Source organism: Mustela lutreola, chromosome 4 (assembly GCF_030435805.1).
Source record: "Mustela lutreola isolate mMusLut2 chromosome 4, mMusLut2.pri, whole genome shotgun sequence".
Classification (NCBI taxonomy): Eukaryota; Metazoa; Chordata; class Mammalia; order Carnivora; family Mustelidae; genus Mustela; species Mustela lutreola.
The window spans coordinates 28,387,850-28,402,705 of record NC_081293.1 but is presented as its reverse complement, the minus strand read 5'-3'; the positions used below and the strand labels follow the sequence as shown (position 1 = coordinate 28,402,705).

At 46.0% G+C, this 14,856-nt stretch overlaps 1 protein-coding gene across 3 annotated transcripts in view; it reads right to left on the bottom strand.

Moving 5' to 3' along the window:
• Positions 1 to 3,031: 3,031 nt before the first annotated feature.
• DNMBP (dynamin binding protein) overlaps positions 3,032 to 14,856 on the bottom strand; it is a 104,212-nt gene continuing 92,387 nt past the window's right edge. For all 3 annotated transcript variants that reach the window (XM_059169219.1, XM_059169221.1, XM_059169220.1), the window contains 6 exons: positions 12,622 to 12,750; positions 11,021 to 11,353; positions 10,470 to 10,649; positions 8,566 to 8,764; positions 5,994 to 6,541; positions 3,032 to 4,671 (listed from right to left, as the gene is read on the bottom strand). In XM_059169219.1, the coding sequence (XP_059025202.1) occupies positions 4,486 to 4,671; positions 5,994 to 6,541; positions 8,566 to 8,764; positions 10,470 to 10,649; positions 11,021 to 11,353; positions 12,622 to 12,750 (1,575 nt within the window). In that variant the 3' untranslated portion in view covers positions 3,032 to 4,485. The remainder of the gene's footprint in view (positions 4,672 to 5,993; positions 6,542 to 8,565; positions 8,765 to 10,469; positions 10,650 to 11,020; positions 11,354 to 12,621; positions 12,751 to 14,856) is intronic.

Below are 14,856 nucleotides of genomic sequence, written 5' to 3'. Positions count from 1 at the left end.
GCAGTGGGAAACCAACACACTACCCTGAGTCTAAGAAGCTCTGATAAAATTGCCAATATTCTCCAATATTGTATATATGTGAACAAGAAACAAAATGGAGGTATCTTAAGTATCTGAAGCCAGACCGTCTGGCTCTAGAACAAGGTGGAAAGACTCAGTTAGAGAACCCAAGACCCAAGTTTCATCTTCAATGAATCCTGTTGTCTGAATTTGTAGGATTATGCCATCTTTTTAGCCCTGCTGAAATGGGTTTCAGTCCTCATGCCTGCCACCCCTTCTGGCAAACTGTGAAGATCTTATTCAGCTTCATCATTTTTGGGAGGTTTTCTTGATCTCAGCCGAGGGGTTGTAGGAAGGTCCCTTGTTAAAGTGAGACATGGTGATTCCAACCACAGGAGGAGGCTGTGGACAGATCCGCAGTCACTCTTGGCATCCCTGATCCTGGACCTGAGGACAGCTGCCATGGGAACGGTTTGGAGCTAGAAACTTGGTGTCTCAGGGACAGGCGGTACTCAGGCAGGGCCTTGTACCATCGTTTAAGTCTGTAGACACCCCCTGATTGGCAGTGGATTCCCAGGTGTCTCCATGCTCCCAATCAACTTTTCCTGAATGAATACGCCACTGTTGCCCTAACTAGAACATTCGTTCCCTCCCACCACACTATCAGAACTTCTGGGAGGACACTAAATTGGCTCCTTTCTCTTTGAGGGTCACCTTGGAGGGATATGAAGGAATAGATGGCCCTATGTAGCTTTGCAAGGCCCCCAATTTGTTGTTGAATTCTCCCTTCTCGATAGAGGCAAAAGACTAATCCTGATCTTCATTAACAATTGCAGGAAGATTCCAGTAGGCTAGGTGAGGTAAGGCAATGTTCTGTTGTACTTGGCAAAGGTGTGACAGTAAAAACTCCATCAATACAATGTATTAACAGGCAGAAGAGCTTAAAATCCCCAGTTGTGTGAGTTGTGGCAACTAGAGAGAGGATTTAGAATAATGTGTCGGCATCTTGAGGTATCTTGGTCCTTGGGTCTAAGGTTCTCCACATGAAACAACCACGTTCTTCTGGGGCTGGTTTGAAATCCTGATCTTGAAACAAAATCCACATAGCAGAGTCCTAGTTTCACAATCTAATTAAAACAGGGTGACACAAAATTCAATCCTTATTAGAACCATGTAGTCCTAGAGCTCACATTGCACAAAAATGTACACGTCATTTTATTTGGTTCTCACAGTGCTCTTGAGATGAAAGCCAGAAATCCAGACATTATAGATGGCAGTCCCCACCACTGCTCCGTTCTCCTAGGACTCTCGGATAAAAGCACAACTGAAGAGCTACTTCCAGGCAGGAAAGGGAGAAAATGCATGAGTTGAAGCAAGCAGATAAACCAGATTAAGAAATTTTCTTCAGGAACATTTCTGAAACATCTGATACTCTTTCCTCCCATGGGTTTTGTAATTTTTACTTTTCTGACAGTAGAAAGTTCCATTAAAAAAAATTGCCTTGGGGGTTATCTGGGTGGCTCAGTCGGTTAAGCAGATGTTTAAGTTCAGCTCAGATCATGATCTCTGGGTCCTAGGATTGAGCCCCACCTCGGGCTTCCTGCTCAGTGGAGTCTGCTTCTCCTCCCTCTGTGCTCTCTCTCTCACTCTCTCAAGCAAATAAATAAAATCTTTTAAAAAAATTGCCTTGACAGATGGTTCTCAAACTGTGCTGTGCACATAAATCATGTCAGGATCTTGAGCTCTGGGATGCTCAGGAGGAGCCTGCATTTCCATTAATTCCCGGGTTGCAGTGATGCTACTGGGCTAAGGCCACACCTGGAGGAGCAAGATAGGCAGATATCTTGTGTTTAATATGAGAAACCTCATCTTTTCATAAACCTGCTCCCATCTCAGTGATCTCCCTTTTGTCAGTGATTCCATCATTTCTTCAACTGCAGTCTTTGTAGAATGCTTTTTTCCACTCTCCAGCAATCTGATGCCCAAAGAAGTTAACTTTTTTCCAACTAATTAGATTTTCTTGCCTTTGATCTGTCCTCCCTCTCAATCATCCCCTTAACATTTAGCTTTCCTAAAACAGACAATCCATTTAAGAGCCTACCAGAGTTTCTTACTACCAGACTCATCAAATTTAAATTCCTTGACTTGGACCCCAAGGGCTCTCCAATTTATTACTAAGGATCAGGCAGCTCTAGGACTCTCCATGTACTAACTCATTCAATCCTTACAATAACCCATGATGCGGATAGTATTACCACCTACTTTAGATAAGGAAGCTGAAGAATGGGTTGGGTAAGTTGTCAAGGTCACAAAGCTCTTAAGTATCTGAAGCCAGACCGTCTGGCTCCAGAACAAGGTGGAGGGACTCAGCTAGAGAACCCAAGACCCAAGTTTCAATTCAGGATCCATTAAAAACTCAATGGGTGGCTTGGGGAAGTCACAATGTCTCTCAATCCCATTTTCCTAGTCCATAAAGTAAGAGTTGGCCTAGCTGACTGATAAATTTCTTCTCAGAGTCCACCTAACCCATCATGTTTTCTCTCCCTTCACAGTATCAGGTAATTGCTTCATGGTCTAGGGTCTCCCCTCACCCACAGCAACCCCCACCCCCAACCCTGGGCGGCCAGTGCTCCTGCTACCCCCCCCCCCGTACCATCCCCACCCTCGCGCAGCTGCTACTCCATGCCTTGTTACTTCATCTCTAGGGCGTCAGTTTCCACCTCTGTGATATCAGCAAAGAGCTTACCTTATAGCCTTCAGTTTAAAGCCTCCAGTTCTGTTCCACTAGCATTTTATAGTACAAAACAGCGTAAAGAGGGGCGATCACCTGCAACATAGGCATCTTTTGAGGGTATGGGAATTCTGTTGAAATTATATTTAACAAAATGGATTTTTGACTGGAATTTCTTCAGTTAGCCTCTCCCATTGTCTGGAATCTCGCCATTGTTTTGAATTGTCAAAAAGGTACCTTCAGAAATCCGACAAGGTTCAGGCTAAACACATGGACAGAAATCAAGAAAACACACTCACGGCCCATAGAAATGCTTTTATTTATAAAATAACTACTTAAATATAAACATCTCTAAATATAAACACTATTCACAAGAGACTCGCATTGCTGCCTTCTGACCGACCCGCAGACACACAAGGCTAAGGGGCCCATAGGTGTCTTCCAGTTCATCAGGATTTTTAAGGCCAAAGGTGCACTTGAAGGAGCAGGGGGCTGTCAGGTGTTCTTAATTCCCTTTCTTGAGACAAAAGTCTAGTTTTCTATTCCCAGGTAGGCCTCATATCTGGCGCAAACCTTAAGAATAAGAGCCTTGCTTAAATAGAATAGTCAGGGAGCGATTCTTTGTTGTAAGGATTAGCGGAGATTTTCCTGAAGCCAGATGGAGGGACGATCAGGCACTTTAGAATCTGTCTGGCTTAGACTATGGTCTCTGAAGCATGGAGGTTAGTTGTGAAACAGAAAATGCTTATTTCCAAGTCTTGGATAAGCTACCTCTGGGACCACTTCCCATTCATACACTACACGAGTATTAGGCTTTCTGCATCTGTGGACAGTAGTGCAGATGAAGGAGAAAGGCATCCAGGCTTCCGCCAGGCCAAACGGGTTCAGCTCACCATAAGGCAAGCTCTTTCCATGGGGTGGCTTGTTCTCCTAGGAAAAGCTATCTGTTATTGGATTCTGGGTGAAGGGCCAGGAGACATCACACACGGACTCGTAAGGTGCAGGTGACTGTCAAGAAGGGGTAGATGGTTGTACATTTCAAAGGGAAGAGACCCATTCACAGAAATGATGAAGGGAAAAAAGACCCTAAATGCTTTTAAAAAAGAGAACACAACTGAATGTTGGCTCGGCAATCTGGGAATGCAGTATTTGAAACAAATAAGGTTACAGATTGTGGTAGTATTTGAGGGACTTTTGGAAATTAGGGGTGTGGGTGTATGTATGAATGTGTACTAAACACGGAAGCGTTGAAATACCAGATTTGGTACAATCTCAACAAACTTCTTGCCACGTGCGGAGGCGCAGTCTATAAGGGCTCCCAGAGAATTCTCTTCATCCAAGTCAGTATCTGGCATTTGTTCACGGAGCATGGGACCACCCCAAACTCAGTATGGTACAACCCAAGCCCACATCCTCTCAGGCTGGAGCGTGCTTCCAGCATATATCTGATACTGGTCTTCTTATGGGAAATTTCTCATTTCCAAAGGCTGACCCGAGACATGCCTTTCTTCTCATGGTCACAGAGTCACTCACAAGCCCTGGGGTCCATTTCAAATTCTAGAAAGTCTAGTGAGCATCAAAGTTGACAACCCAATGGCGGGAAACAAGACTCATCTTGTGTCCTGTGCCATGCCGTAGTTAAACAGTGCGGATGGGGCCAGTGTCCCAGGAGCAGGTGCCCTCTCACGGGGCCACCAGGACCCTTCAGCAGAAGGAAGTGAAGGCAGCAAGGTTGAGTGAGAAGGAGAATAAGTTCAGGTATATTCAGCTTTGCGGATATAATTGGATGGGACATACCCCTTCTTCCCATTAACTTCGGCTAACCACCACTCTGTATTTCCCATAACATCTTTAAACTCCAGGATCTTGAGTCTCTGATTGGCTGACACACTCAGCTCATTTGGATTCCGTGCCTTGAAGGTATACACAGCAAAATAGACCTATGAGAGGGAGAGAAAACGAGACATTGATTGGAGCAATACTGTCCAGCAGGACTTCCTGCGGTGATAGGAATGTTCTATACCTGTGCTATCCAATATGGCAGCCTCTAGACACGTGTGGCTATCAAGCACTTGAAGTATGGCCAGTAAGACTGAGGCACTTAATTTTAAATTTTATTTAATTTTAACTAACTTAAATTTAAAATGCTACATAGACCTGAGAGCTACCATAATGAACAGGGCAGATTCAAAGAAAACCAGAATTTATATCCTTCTACTCTTTCAGAGTTGCCTTAAAAAGTGAAAGAAGGAACTTTTGGCCAATATGGCTGATAGGCGGTGCTCAGTGATCGGGAGGGGAAGCCACAAAGCCCAGGGAGGCACAAGGATGAAAACATACTCTTAGGACTTGGAGGAGTCGATGAAGCGATAAGTGAGCTTTTTAAACAAAATCAGAATTTTTAAAAGGGGGGGCCATCTCCTCCTTCCACATGTCTAAGAAAAGCGTCCACTGACTGGCCCAAAACTTGGATGCCTGTCTTGGGCAGTGGGCAGCAGCAGAATCACCTGAGGAACAGGCAATTCCTTAAGCCCATCTGTAGTCCTGAGGAATGTGGCGTAGAATGACCGGTGAACTGAGAAGCTTGTGTTGAAAACTGGTCTTTTGGAATCCAGAGGTTGGCAGAGGCAAATGCCTCCACAACCCAGGACACATCTGAGTCTCTCAAAGGCAACCCGGCTGGAGATGAGCTCATAGACAGATGGTCTAAGACACACGTGGAAAATCCCTGATACAAGAGGGAGCAAAGGCAACCAGGGGTTCGCCAGCCATGAATGTGAAAGTGACCTTAAAATAGGTAGGTTTAATATGCTCAAGATACAAAAGCTTACTCAAATTCATAAAGACAAAAATAGGCCATTATAAAAAGAATAGAAAAAACTGAGAATGTTATTTCTAAATTTCAGGGGGAAAACACAGAGCTATTTGAATAAAAAAACAAATAGATGGGATAAATGGCAGACTTTATATGATGAGGGATTATGAGTTGGCACAGTGGAAAAGGTTTTCGTTGTAACACCTTGTGAATGCCCAACGACACAGCAGAAGGGGCCCAGAAACAGCCCGGGAAGCGTCAGCCAACCTGAAGGCGTGGAGGTGCTCACTCCTAGAGCGAGATTCCGTGTGTGCTTTATAAGACTAGTCAGTGAGCTCAGCCCAGACCACCACCCAGGCCCTGGGCGCGCCTCGGACTCCCCCTCTCCTCCACCTACCCCCCAACACTCCCGCCACGTCTGCCACATGGCGACCAGGGAGCACTTGCCTGGTTGCCTTCTGCCTCCCTGCTTTCTGGCTCTTCGTTTTTGTCTTCCAGAGACTGGGATGTTCTCGTACACCCTCTCATAAGGTCTTTTCCCTGCCCGTTTCGCCCTTGTAAGGAGTAACCGACCGTTTCTGGACGCCTGGAGTTCCTGCAACTCCTGAGGGCGGGGGCAGGCGGGTGAATGTCTCTGGCTGCTTCTGGGAGGTCCCATGACCTGGGCTGGGAGCTGGGGTCTGGGTCGGTGGGGCATCTGGAAGGACTGCTTTCTGAACAACCCAAATTTAAGGATGCACTGAAAGCTTCTTGGTCCAGTTCCTTCAATGAAGTGGCATCTTGAGGTTGCTTCTGGCAAGACCCCGATGTGAAGGACACGGCCATGCTGCTGGGATTGAAGGTCAGGGTGCTGCTGCTGTTCTGCTGCGGGAACCTGGGGGAGGAGCTGCCCAGCTCCGACTCAGTGGACGAGTGGCTGCCCACCGAGGCATCCGAGTGGCTACGGCGCGCATTGTAGGGCTTCAGGAAGGAGCTGTACACAAAGCCTTTGGTGACTACAGGGAGGAAGAGTCAACAGGAAGTGCTTTTAATGGAATGGATGGCGGGCAGAGTCACCAAAAAAAAAAATGGTTGAAGAGCAAGGGCAATAGTGAGAGACACAAAATAAGATGCTTAGGGACAAAAAAGGTGGGACAGTCAATCCCAGGAGACACAACCCTGTGGCTACCTGCCAGGGCAAACTTACTACCACTGCCTGAAAGGTGAGTGACGGGAGTCCTTGTGGACATTCAAGGGGACAGTAATACAAGTGGCCATGTGCTTGAGAATGAGCAGATGAAGAAAACTGAACAGGATATCTACATCACGGAAACAAAGGCTAGGAGAGACTTAACTAAGGATGTGCTCAGATACACTGAGTATGGAAAAAGGGATTTTAAAAACCATCCTCCTAGTGACTGATCCGCTCGAAGATGGCCACCGGCCCTTTTTCCATCCAGGGCACTTGAATCTCCACGTGTGCTCTGGGAACATGGTGGATGTATTGTGAGAACAGGCTAAGGCTGGAAGCGGTCTATGGGGGCTCATGTGGACGCAACGCGGGCACAGCACGTGATCACTTTAATAAATGTCCTAAGATAATGACACAGGGGTCTGCAGCTCAAACTTTGTAACATATAAGACTGAAATCCTTGATCCACAGGTACATTTTTCATAATACTAAGTAAGAAAGGAGGATCTGTCAAGGGAAGCGCCCAGAGCATAAAACCTCCATGCGACCAACAGCCATCTCCGCCTTCATCTTCAATGTGTTTTTGTTACATCTGCCTTAATGGGGGCAGAGGGAGTGGTTTCCCTTGGGCAGATGGTGAGGGGTAGAGGGTCTAACTGCCGATCCTAATACCGTGGGCTTCCTGCCACCACTCACCGGGATGGCGTAGATAAAAGCCCCAGGGGTGGAACAGTTTCTTGAACAGCCTGGATGGTTACTGGGAACCCTTCTGTGAACCCATCAGCAGCTTCCCTGGCCCATCGCCCCCCATCCTTGCGTTCCTTTCCCACTGCCAATCTCCATTTTTTGGGTAAGCAGGAAGGATGGGCGGGGGAGGAGATCCACAAAATACTTTCAAACTGAGAATGTCACAATTTTCCATTCCGGTGGTGTGAACAGAGAAGTTCATTGTATAGGCCCACAGTCCTTATTTAAAATGCTAAGAGCCAGATGGGCTTTGGAATTCAGCCTTTTTGAATTTGGGGAAAGGAATCAGGTCCGTATATGGTTTATGACAATGACAACCCCAGCAGGGTCTGGGTCACCGCCTCAAAATTAAACCCACTGATGTTTCTATAATGTATGACTATTCACGTCAAAAGAGAGGAGTTACAATTATAAACAGCTTCACAACACTTTGCTGGGATTTTGCTACCAAATAAGTTCAGATCAGGGAAGGTTTTGGTGAGTGAGTTCTGGGAAAAAAGCCCTTTGTTTTTTAGAGCTTTTTGGATTATTGGAATAGTGGAGAAATGACATGGATTTTTCTTTTTTACTTTTCTTTAAATTCTGTACCCAACAAACCCCCTAGCCCCTGCTACCACCCCCGCTAGAAAAAAGCTGTAAAGCTATTTTTAAAGCCATTCCCTAGTCATGAGGTAAAACCAGTAAAGCAAACAAAAAACCCTTTACTACAGGTTCTAAATTCACACATCCTCAAAACCCATTTCCAGAGCTTGGAAGAGGGCAGCTTATTTTGTGGTTCACTTGGAACAGGTTGAAAGGGCTCGGGGGCCTGTAAGCATGGCCTGGAAGAGCTGCGAAGCTTGGCAAGAGCCTGCAAAGGTAAGAAATGGAGCCCCTTCTGGAATTTGTGAAAACAAAACCAAAACCAAAGACAGATTTTGTTTTGGTAATGACTGGGCACTGCACTCTCCCAAGATGGACAGAACTTGGAAGGTTATTTTTCCCCTTTAATCAAAGATTTTCATTTTCTTTTCTTTTTTGGCCTAGACAAGATTTGGATACAGTCAGAAATAACTTTCTCCTCATCTAGAGTTAGAGTAATCTGAGGTCTAATATTCCTACCTCCATTGTCAATCAGCCAGCGGTTCTGACTGCCCATGGGGTCCTTCTTTTTGATCACGCCCACCAGGTCCCCTTCCAGAAGTGAGACATCCAAGTCCTGAGCGGCATTGAAGTTCCGTTCTGCTTGGAAGAGTTTCTCAGGGGGATACCTTGCCAGAAGGGAGGCCCGGAGTTCTTCCGACTGTAGCATGTAACTTGGCTGGAAGGCAACACAAGAGACGTAGTAGACACAAGTCCTCCCTGGCCCCAGACCATGGCCACAACTAATCTCAGCTCACAGTGAGTCTCAGAAATGGGGGCAACAACAGCCAGCCCCTTGCTACTCCCATCAGATATTTTTGAGCCTGAGACAGTCCATGTGGCTAGGTAAAAATCATGATCTTAGCTCATGTTTTATGCCTTGGTAGCTATTAAGAAAATTTAATGTCCCATCTTAGTGCCACATCTGTTTATCTTGTGACCAAAAAATGTGATTTAAGTGTCCCATGGGGTGCTTGGCTGGCTCAGTCGGTAGAATGTGCAACTCTCAATCTCGGGGTTGTGAGTTCAAGCCCCACATGGTGTAAAAATTACTTAAAAATAAAACTTTAAAAAGAAGTGCCACCAGAAGAGTTCAAACTATATAAGTAATATTACAAGATTTTCTGTTTTGCTATATGAATTTAAACAACTGAGACTTTCCTGGGGGCGCCTGGGTGGCTCAGTGGATTAAAGCCTCTGCCTTCAGCTCAGTTCATGATCCCAGGGTCCTGGGATTGAGCCCCACATCGCGCTCTCTGCTCAGTGGGAAGCCTGCCTCCCCCTCTCTCTCTGCCTATCTCTCTGCCTACTTGTGATCTCTGTCAAATAAATAAATAAAATCCATTAAAAAAAATAATAATAAACTGAGACTTTCCTTATCTTGACTTCCCCATCTATAAAAACAATTATGATTTGTAAAAATTAGAATTAAATAAATAATAAATTTGATTTTCCCTTTTAAGGTAATATAAATTAATGCCTATGAGATTATACGGAGCAATGTGTTGTCAAGAGAGATCAATAATCTTTCCAATTATGGCCCCATATAATCTGGTGTATCTCATCCTACTTTGGAAATGAGTTCTAAAAGAATGTTACTTTGGGTAGAAAAGCAGTCAGCCATGAACAATTTGGCCATGTATCAGATAATTACTTTTTTTTTAATATTTTATTTTTATTTATTTGACAGAGCGCACAAGCAGGGAGAGCAGCAGACAGAGGGAGAGGGAGTAGCAGAGCCCCCCTCAGTGGGGAGCCTGATGTAGGACCTGATCCCAGGACCCCGGGATCATGACCTGAGCGGAATGACCTGAGCAGATGCCCAACGGACTGAGCCACCCTAGTGGCTTTTCCAATACATGATTGAACATGGGGAAGCCTGGCAGAATTAACATACCCTTAAATCAGTTTCCTTAATTAACTGATCAAAGTATTAATATTAGTCCTTTGCAAACTCCATTCACTGGATAGACTAAGATCTGAGAATGCTTTTCAGAAGCTGTTCTGACCGACATATCGAGTGTAAAAAAGCTACTGGCGGTCACTACCATTACCCACCTTGATGCTCAGGGACATTGCCTGCAGGAGCCCACGACAGATGTGAGAACTCCATGACTTTTATCATCCATTACGATAAGATATTTAAACTCCTGTGAAAGCACTCCTCTGTGGCCGAAGCTGGGTGCATCAGCAGTAACAATGAAGACAGCTTCCCTGTGCCAGGCCATTTCTAAGTGCTTTACGCATACGAGCCTGTCTGAACATCAGAACTCGTTGATATCAGTATGATACCTGCGTCCATTAGCTGAGAACCGGGCTAAGTGGCCTGCTCTGGGACACAGGGGTCGTTGCTGACCAGGCCGGGCCTGAACCCTCCCACTCACCAGGCCCAGGAGCGGTTTCCGCGCGGACTGGCGGTCCATGGTCTTCCTCTCAAAGGGCTTCCTGGAGGCGGGAAGTGACTCTGGGAAGAAGGTGAAAACCTGGAGCTGCTGTAGGACCCTGCTGTGCTCTTCATGGAAAATGGCAATCAGGTTGCCCTCTCTGCCAGCAACTTTAAGTAACTGGAGTTGGCGGGTGGGGCAGAGAGAGAGAAAGAGATTGAGAGAGAGAGAGAGAGAGACCACGGATGGAGGACCCAGGCTTGCCGGTGTGGGTCCCGCGGCCCTGCCAGCAGGCCCGGCCGGTGGCTCTCCACCACTCCGCAGCTCTGCAGGGTGGAAAGAGCCGCTTGGAAGCCCCAGACACAGGCAAGGGCCAGGAATTTCCAGGTGGGACGGGCCTGACCCAGGGCCCTCTTTAATATCTCCAGCGGGAAGACTTTCTCAGGCACCCCACATGTGCACTCCCAGGACACTGGGAGAGCCTGTGACCCCTCTCCCAGGCCGGAGGTTGGGGGGCGGGACGTGGAGGGGAGGGTAGGCGGCTCACGCACCGACAGCAGCGGCTGGAGCTGCTCCAGCGCCCGGCGCACAAAGTCACAGTGGGCCTGGGCGTAGCCGTGGACGCAGTTGGTGAGCAGCCCCCGCGCGTACTGGTGGAACTTGGGCAGCTCGTCCAACAGCTGCGCATTCAGGGCCTCGTAGTTGTTCCGGGCCGACTGCAGCTCCTCCAGGGTCTTCTTGTCCTTCAGCTTCTCCGCCCGCTCCGTGCAGTTGTAGAAGTCCAGCAGCTTGTCGAAGCGCTTCTGCACCAGCTTGTGCGGCCCCGTGAACATGCTCAGCAGCTGATTGAGGGGAGAGATGACCAGCCGCTCCGTTCTCTCCTTCTGTGGGGACAAGACAACCACAAGGCTCAGCCCTTCCAGATCCCCTATTTCGGGGTTTTAACCAAGCATCAGGTTGGGACAGACAACGTTTGTATTTACTTTGTAAATTGTATTTACTTTGTATTTATCCGGGTTTGTATTTACTGAGGCTAGATCTGCACAGTAAGTCCAGTGACCACCCGTCACCACGGATATGTGTCCTTCCCTGAAACACCCGTCGGGCCGATCTGTGATATCCTGCAGCGCCTGCTTTGCTCCTCCCGCACAATGGAAACCCACGCAGGTCTAAGGCGTTCTACTTACCCAACGCCAGACAGACTCACACATTTTATAAAAACTTCTCAATGTATAACCTTCACCAACCATATGCACTCGCTAGAGTCTGCAAAATGTGCTGAGCCTGCCTTAGCGCCACCGTGGATAACGGGTCATCTGCCCGGTATCACAGCTTAGTACACAGGTCTACACGGATCAAATTTAACCCAAGAGATACTTGTTGCAGAAGTCTGAGGGGGAGAAGCCTTCATACACCCACCATACCTTTTCTAATCATAACTACTTGTTAACACCTGCTTCTAGTTTTCAAAAGATTTTTCTCTTTAATTTGTTCTAGAAGGACAGACATCGAGGGGCAGGATACTGTCACGTAAAGAACATAAATAGGGACTTAGTATGTTACTTTCAGTAAGATGCTACTGGTGAGAACACCTGTGTGTTCCTCAAATGTGAATGAATACTTTCTTCAGCCTGAAACCATCCAGAAATTTCCAAGAAACCTTCAAACCCCACTCATCTCTTTCTCCTCACCATCAAACAATCCCACATCTATATTTAGAATTGCCAGAGCAATTTGGCCTTTAGTACCATCTTTATAAGGAAGCACACGCCATTTCAAAGATCCATTGGTTAACGTTGAAACTACTAAATATTCCTTTCTAAGTTAGGGCTCCTACAGTTGTCCTTTTTCTTCAGAGTTATCAACAGTGATACCAGATGAAATTTCCCAGTTTGCCTCTGTCTCCTCAAACCTGACTGATCACAAGCTATAAAAAATTCTCTTTGAATACCAGAGGCCCAACCTGTCCTTTTAACTAATTAAAGCCATTGTTCTGAAAATAAAACCCTGATACGGATGGAGCCAGAGGATGACTGGTATTCCTGAAGCACATGGTATGTCTGTGGAATTAACTTTTCCACAGAGCAGGTTCTTGAGAACCCTGGGAAGAAGGCCACCCTACGAAAAGAGGGTTGAAGGAAGAGTCACTTACGAAATTTGTGAAGAGCTGGTCACTGATGTAGCGATGCACCTTCTCAAACTGCTCCAAGTCTCTGTGTCCCTTCTCCATGCACACATCCCACATGCTCACTGCGGCCACCACTTTCACGCACGCCGATTCCTGGAGCCGGTTAGAAACAAATGCGATAAGACAGGCAGAACTTTCTAGCCTTTACCATTCATCCCTGTTAGCAGAATGGGACAAAATTTAATTTAAAAAATTTAAAATTTTCTCTCTAGCACAGTATTTTAGCTTTGAAATAAGGACACTCTCATCAATTGTGATTTATAAGGCACAGAGAAAAGCCTAAGACTCTTAGGAAAAGGTGGTGACGGTTTTTCAGCTCTTTAGCATTCCTTTATGTTCCCAACTTGAGCCCAAAAGGATTCCTGCAGGATCGTGATAAGGAGCGATCACCTCTCCTCCTGCAAGCGTTAGCTCATGGTGTCACCTTCTTCAACAGCTGGCCAGGACCCTATGCAGATTACAGCCCCACTTCCTGCACTCAGACACACCTGACTGCTCTGTCCTTTGTCGCTGCAGACAAGATCACTTACTAATGTTTGCTCACTGACTCTACTTCCACCCCCGCCCACAATCCCCTGAAAATTCGTAAGCTCCAAGAGGGCAGCGATTTTTGTCTGTTTTGTTTGCTGACTCAATGATCACATGCTGAGTAAATGAATAAATAAATAAATGCAATAGTAAACTGTTCCTGACAGATCCTGACACATTTTAAATCCCAGGCTGTTTTCTCTGGCTACTGAAACAACGCTGGGTTCTCTCCTTTTTTAGTTGAAGTTAGGGGAAGGTCTATTATTTTGATATTAACCCAAATAAAATCTAAATGTACCCAAAACTCCCATTCATAGATTTCAAGGGCAAATAAAGTCCCTAAGCGCAAAAACAGCAGTGCCTCATACATCAGTTTGACTTTACATTTTATTTTATGATGTTGGCAGACCTCTTGTCTTTAAGTCCTATGCCTGTATGTGTAGACATGGTGTTTCATCAGAAGGAGAGATTGTGTCATCTTCCTAATTCCTCCTGAGTGGGAGAATAAATGTGAAAAGTGATGTCCTCTCATTTTAAACAATGCTGAATGGGGCACCTGGGTGGCTCAGTGGGTTAAGCCTCTGCCTTCAGCTCAGGTCATAATCCCAGGGTCCTGGGATCGAGCCCCACATGTCTGCTCAGCAGAGAGTCTGCTCCCTATTCCCAGCTCTGCCCCACCTCACCTGCTGCTCTGCCCACTTGTGATCTCTGTCAAATAAATAAATAAAGTCTTTAAAAATAATGTGGTGAAATATCAAAATAGTAGACTACATGCCAAAGTAGATACCACATATAATCAATGTCCCTCAGCTTATGTTCTTGCCAGCTTGCTCTCTCTCCGTGGATCCAGCTAATTTTTATGTGGCAGGGGCTTTTCATTTTATGTCAGTGATGAAACCGTTCGACGTCCTCTCCCTTCATTTCTGGTTAGTAGTCAGAACCAAACTGACCTGCCTATCAATGGCTGTGTCTGTTCCATTATGTCCCACCCACTACCATGGAGGTAGGCCTTTTAAGAGCTGGGGACTCAGGTATTTGCTTGCTACACACTTAGAGAACATAGGGCGTTGGGCGCCTGGGTGGCTCTGCCTTCAGGGTTATGCCTCTGCCTTCAGCTCAGGTCATGATCTCGGGGTCCTGGGATCGAGCCCCACATTGGGCTCTCTGCTTAGTGGGGAGCCTGCTTCCTCCTCTCTCTCTGCCTGCCTCTCTGCCTACTTCTGATCTCGCACTCTCCCTGTCAAATAAATAAATAAAACCTTTAAAAAGAAAAGAGAAGAAAACATGGGGTAAAAACACCCAATAGGAGGGTACTAAAAGTAGAGGAACTATAAGGCAAAGTCCTAGACCAGGGACTATACTTGGGAGTTGTATCAACACTGTTTTTGCCAAATCTTCCACTTTAAGCCAATGTGCTCTTAAAAAGTCTTATAAACCCTAATTTTTAAATAATTACATACTTAAAACATGAAGCGAGAGAGTTTTGCTACTTAGGGGCCTGTAGGAAATGTAGGGAGCATTTCAAATCATAGGGATTATTTAATAAATGATGATAATTGAAAAAGCAGGTGTGAAAAAAAAATCACACTGGATCCCTACCTCAACCTTATACACTAAATTCCAACTATATCAATGACTTCAACTTTTAAAAAATGAAATAATAAAAATACT